At 64.3% G+C, this 5,789-nt stretch overlaps 1 protein-coding gene across 1 annotated transcript; it reads left to right on the top strand.

Moving 5' to 3' along the window:
- The first annotated feature begins 1,636 nt into the window (after positions 1-1,636).
- On the top strand, positions 1,637-4,211 carry KLF2 (KLF transcription factor 2). Its single transcript, XM_086698760.1, has 3 exons — positions 1,637-1,821; positions 2,072-2,915; positions 3,519-4,211. The coding sequence occupies exons 1-3, from the start codon at positions 1,747-1,749 to the stop codon at positions 3,692-3,694; spliced, it is 1,095 nt and encodes a 364-aa protein (XP_086554886.1). The 5' UTR covers positions 1,637-1,746; the 3' UTR covers positions 3,695-4,211.
- Positions 4,212-5,789: the final 1,578 nt, after the last annotated feature.

Genomic DNA, 5,789 nt, shown 5'->3' with positions numbered 1-5,789 from the left:
AAATAGGGCTTATGTTTGCTGAATCTACAGGCGGGTGAATCACAGTGAGGTGACGCACTTCTGAGGTTCCTTCCCGCTGGGGAGGGGCCAGGATTGTGGACCCCATGCCCGTGTGTGGTGCCAAGGCCACTCACAGGCAGTGCCCCTGGGCTGTGGTGGTCCAGCTGCTGTCAGTGACCAAGCCGTCCTGGCCCCAGAGTTTTCCAGGTCCGGAGCTGCCTGTATCCCTCGCCACCTGGCCATGAGACTGGGGCTGGCCGTGAACACCTCCCGGTCTGGAACAAAGGTCCTGGAGTCAGGAGACCAGGGCTGGCTGTCTCCCGACTGGCTCCGGGTTACACCAGGAGATGCTCTCCCGCTGGCACTCGAGTGGCTCCCCCTTTCTCCAGGTCCTGACTCACACAGCACCTCACGGGTGAGGTTCAAAATTTCACCATCCTCTCTCTCCCCCTCACACTCACTCACTTCCTATCCCCCCTCCCTGCTGTATTCCATCCCCTGAGATATGTTTCCAAAAGGCTCATATTCCCAACATGCTTGTTCATTTTATAGCCCCCAGTGGAAGCCCCCCGAGGGCAGGGGGGTTTGCCTGCCTGTTGGCTGCTGTGCTCCCAGTGCTCACTCAGTGCCAGCGCACAGCAACAACGGAGCCAGTCCCTTGTAGCCAGGGCTGTGGCGTGGGGGACCCAGCTGGTGTATTGGAGATGCCCACCTGACAGTCCTGTTCCCTGTCCTGTGCCACCACCGCTCACTCCCGCCCAGGGCTGGGTCTGTGTTGGGGGAAGAGATTGTCGTCCCCAGCCTCTTCACTTATACAAGTCAGTAAAGGCACTAGGCCTCCCAGCCTCTGGAGAACCACCAGCCTCTCCCCGAGCCCCCCAAGCCTCAGTTTCCCTGGAGGGCTTCCTTGAGGGAGGGCGTCTCAAAGACTTAACATTTGTTGATGTCATCGTGCAAGGTTTTTTACAGAGTGATGGGCATAACAGTGGGTCGGGCTTAGTGGGTCCCCAGGAAATGAGAGGCTGAGCGTCCCCACCCATCGTGAATCCTGGGTACCCCAATCCCCCATCCATCAGGATTCCCAGGAACCTCACGCCAAGGCCCTGGGACACAGTCTCCCCATCCATCTAGGATTCTGGGGACCCCTCAGAAGCTGTGGGCCAATCTCTCCAGCGATCAGGGGCTCTGGGAACTCCTCCGAGGCGTTGGGGACCATTCTCCCCATCCATTCAGGGAACCCGGGAGGCCCCGGGACCCAGTGTTCGACTCAGAGCGCCGGGTCCCGGATGCCGCCTCCGCTCCAGGTCTTGCCAGTCCCCGAGCAGGCGGGAGCCCACGGGGCACCCCGGGGATCCCTGGGCGTCACGCTGCTGTTGTGGAGCGCGTGTTGACGCGTCGCCGGGGAGACGGGCGGGGGCGGGCCCGGGAGGGGGGCGCGGCCTGGCGGTGCGCAAGGGGCCGGCCCGGCTGCGCAGAGCCCTGGCGGCCGCAGTGGCCACGGCCGCCGCCGCCCGCCGGCTTATATACCGCGGCTAAATTTAGGCTGCGCCCGGAGCTCGTCCCCATCCGGGACGCGTTTCCGCCGCCGCCGCCTTGGCCCGGCCCCCGTGAGCGCCGCGCCTATAAGGCTTGGGCGGGCCCGGCCGCGGGCCGCAGAGCGTCCCCGCCCGCCCGCGCCCCGACCAGCCCGGCTCCGGGCAGCCAGTCACCGGTGTCCCAAACCCGCGTCGGCCCCGGGTCCCAGCCATGGCGCTGAGCGAGCCCATCCTGCCGTCCTTCTCCACTTTCGCCAGTCCGTGCCGCGAGCGTGGCCTGCAGGAGGTGAGGGCGGCAGGGACATCGGGGGCGGCCGGGGCCGCGGGGCCGCGGGGCGGCGGGGGCGGCTGGCTCAGGGTAGTGAAACGCGGGCTGCGGGGTAGTAGAACGCAGGCGGCGGGGACCGCGGGCTCAGTGTTGTAACACGCAGGCGGCGGGACCGCGGGCTCGGGGCCGTAGAACGCAGGCGGCGGGCGGAGATCCCCGGGCCCCGTCGCGCGCTCACGCCCGCGCCCTGTCTCCCCGTCACCCGCAGCGCTGGCCGCGCGCAGAGCCCGAGGCGGGCGGCACCGACGACGACCTCAACAGCGTGCTGGACTTCATCCTGTCCATGGGGCTGGACGGCCTTGGCGCCGAGGCGGCCCCCGAGCCGCCGCCGCCGCCGCCGCCGCCGCCGCCGCCCCCGCCGCCTGCGTTCTACTACCCGGAGCCCAGCGCGCCGCCGCCCTACAGCGCCCCTGCGGGCGGCCTGGTGTCCGAGCTGCTGCGGCCCGAGCTGGACGTGCCGCCGGGGCCCGCGCTGCACGGCCGCTTCCTGCTGGCGCCACCAGGCCGCCTAGTGAAGGCCGAGCCTCCCGAGGCGGACGGCGGCGGCGGCTACGGCTGCGCGCCCGGCCTGACCCGCGGGCCGCGGGGCCTCAAGCGCGAGGGCGCCCCGGGCCCGGCGGCTGCGTGCATGAGAGGCCCCGGGGGCCGCCCCCCGCCGCCGCCCGACACGCCGCCGCTCAGCCCCGACGGCCCCGCGCGCCTGCCCGCGCCCGGTCCGCGCGCCCCCTTCCCGCCGCCCTTCGGCGGCCCCGGCTTCGGAGCGCCCGGGCCCGGCCTGCATTACGCGCCGCCCGCGCCCGCCGCCTTCGGTCTCTTCGACGACGCGGCCGCCGCCGCCGCCGCCGCCGCCGCTCTGGGCTTGGCGCCGCCCGCCGCCCGAGGTCTCCTCACACCTCCCGCGTCCCCGCTGGAGCTGCTGGAAGCCAAGCCCAAGCGCGGCCGCCGCTCCTGGCCGCGCAAGCGCACCGCCACGCACACCTGCAGCTACGCGGGCTGCGGCAAGACCTACACCAAGAGCTCGCACCTCAAGGCGCACTTGCGCACGCACACAGGTGGGCGACGCGCGCGGGCCGGGGTTGGTGGCGGGGGGCTCTGCGCTAGTGGCGCGCGCTGAGGAACACCCCCTCCCCCCACCCCCCGAGAGGCCGTGGCCCAGGAGATTGGGAAGGGGGTCGCAAGTTTAGGACTCCCTGGAGGCGTGGCTTAAGAGGTTGGGGAGCGGGTGCGCGCTTAGGAAACTTCGGGGGACTCTGAGAATGTTGCGGGAGGGACGCACGCTTAGGACCCTCCTGGGAGCGTGGCTCGGGGCTTTGGGAAGAGGGTGCACGCGCTTAGGAATCCTAGGGGGACGATGGGTCTCAGAACGTTGGGGAAGAGGATGCCAGCCTAGGACCCCTCTGGGGGCGCGGACAGTGCGCACTTTGGGCTCCCCGGGGGCGAGAATCAGGAGGCCCGAGAGCCAGGGGTGAGTGCCTAAGATCCCTGGAGGTCCAAAACGTAGGTCCCCCGGCGGCTTCAGGGGGCTGGTTACAGGGGTAGGTTGCGCGCGCCCGAGTGGCCACTGTCGCGGGGAGGGTGTGCGTAGCGGGGCCGCAGGCGGGGCGGAGCAGTCCCTGGGAAGCAAACTGAGGCCCGCTCTCGCCCCCTCTCTGCAGGCGAGAAGCCCTATCACTGCAACTGGGACGGCTGCGGCTGGAAGTTCGCGCGCTCAGATGAACTCACGCGCCACTACCGCAAGCACACGGGCCACCGGCCCTTCCAGTGCCACCTGTGCGACCGTGCCTTCTCGCGCTCCGACCACCTGGCGCTGCACATGAAGCGGCACATGTAGCCTGGACGCCCCTCCGCCTCCCCCCGCCCCCCACCGCGCGCGGCCGTGGCGGGTCCCACGCGCCGGGTGCGGCCCCCTCCCAAACTGTGACTGGTATTTATTGGGCCCAGAGGACCGGGCTGGGCACAGCGTGGCCATCGAGGGGGCTCCCCCCCCCCCACGACGACGATGACGCCCTGGCCCCCATCAGAGACTGAAGGCCCGGTGGGAGAAGACCACGATCCTTCTTGACGAGTTTTGTTTTCAAAATGGTGCAATAATTAAGTGTCGTCTTCCCCGCCACCGGGTCTACACTAGAGGATCGAGGCTTGATGCCTTGTGAGAAATGCCGCCTTAATTTGTACTGTCTTCGACATTTTTTTTTTTATAATATTGTACATAGTGACTGTGACAGATATTGTATTACTGTAAATAAGGAGACAGGTGGGCATTTTGGCTCCCTGGTTCATTTTTATAAGACTTTTGTTGTTGTTGTTTTTTAATTAAAAAAAAAAAGTTTTGCATCTTTGGAAAAAAATCACAGCTCTGGTCTGGCTGCTTGGAAGCTGGGGTGTAGGGTGGGACTCCGGGGAACCTGCAGCTTTGATGGAAGGTGGGCTGGCAGAGGTGGGGGGGAGGGGGAGAGTGCCTCCCACCCCAGCCAGCACCCTGGGTTGTCAGCTGCAGCACCCAGCTGCCAGGAACCGTGGGGTTTTCTATAAATTTAAACACTACATTTTAAGACTGAGGGAGAGTTATTTTAAGGTTGTTCCCTGAGCCATAAATTGCCTCCTTTTCCCCAGAGCTGGGGAAAGTGCTGGTCTCACTGACGTGGCCTCCTCTGGGCTGAAAAAAGACTTACCTCTTTCTGGAAGCTTCTGAGGTTTTAGCCAAACTTCTGGAGTGTGCAAGCTAACCCATCCCCTGCCCCCCCCCCCAACCTTCCTCCACCCAACACACACACCTCTTTTTTTTTTTTAAAGGGAAAAAATGCTGAATTTCTGACCCGCTCTCGCCTTTCAGCAGGATGTTTTAAAGGGTGAGTCCCCCATCCTGTTAGAAAAAAATGAAATCCATGTTTGAGGGCTCTGTATGGTGGGCGCTCTTTCCCAGAGGAGGAAACTGAGGCCCAGAGAGGTAGCTAGGGAGTGGTGGCATTAGGGTGCCTAGCCTGGTCTGTCTGCCTCCTGAGGGTCCCCGAACTCCTCTAGAAGGGGCAAGGGGCTCTCCGCAGCAACCCATCTGGTGGGTTATGAGACCCTCCCCGGCAGGTGCCCTGGTGTGAAGGAATCGCATCAGAGCCCCTGCTTTGGTGACTGAAGGTGGCCACTGCAGAGACCCTCCTCCTAAACCCCAAACGTCTCCATCCGGGCGAGGAGGTGCCTGTCTCCGGCAGGCGGGCTCTCCCTCACCTTCCCCCTTCTCGGGGGCCCCCGGGTGGGTCACCATGGCTACCAACCATTGCACAAGTTGTTTCCAGAAAGTGAAAATAGCTTGTAAGCAGCACCTATTTTAAAACACTCTCGCCCCATTGCGACAGAGGCTGGGATTTCCTCCCTCCCTCCCTCCATCCCCCCCTCCCCAAGGCAGTCCTGGAAACAGCTGAGAGCGTTTGGTAATCCACAAAAAGCAGAAATGGGAGATGGCAATCTGATTCATCTTTCTCGAGTAAATAGCCGGGGCCCAGTTCCGCCGGCGATGAAGCGCGCGTGAGTGTGTGAGCCTCCTGTACCCTCTCTCTGCGGCTTTTGCAGAAACTGTTCCAGAGCGGAGCAGTGGCCCCCTCGACCTGTGGAAACGATCTTCTTTGCTCACCGCTGGTTCCGGAGGCACTGGGTGGGGGGAAGGCGCAGAACAAAGACTCGCAAGAAATTTAAAATAGCTCTTTGTAGGGTCTGCAGACTTTCCTGTTGAGTTGAAGCTAGCAGGTAAAGCCATTTTTCTTGCTTGCTCAAAAACACCTCCCAGGTTTCCCCCGGAGGCCTCTGAGTCCAAAGAGACGCCAGTTGTAACGGGACTGAAGCTGTTCAGTGTCTGTTTCCTGAGCGCCTCCCACAGATAGAGCAGAGCGTTCCGCTCGGATAGGGCTGTGTGTTTCAGCCTGCGCTGATTAATA

This window comes from Puma concolor, chromosome A2 (genome assembly GCF_028749965.1).
Source record: "Puma concolor isolate L17-30 chromosome A2, mPumCon1.1.hap2, whole genome shotgun sequence".
NCBI classification, from domain to species: Eukaryota; Metazoa; Chordata; class Mammalia; order Carnivora; family Felidae; genus Puma; species Puma concolor.
Note: the sequence above shows the minus strand (reverse complement) of the source record. Positions and strands in the feature narration are given on the sequence as shown.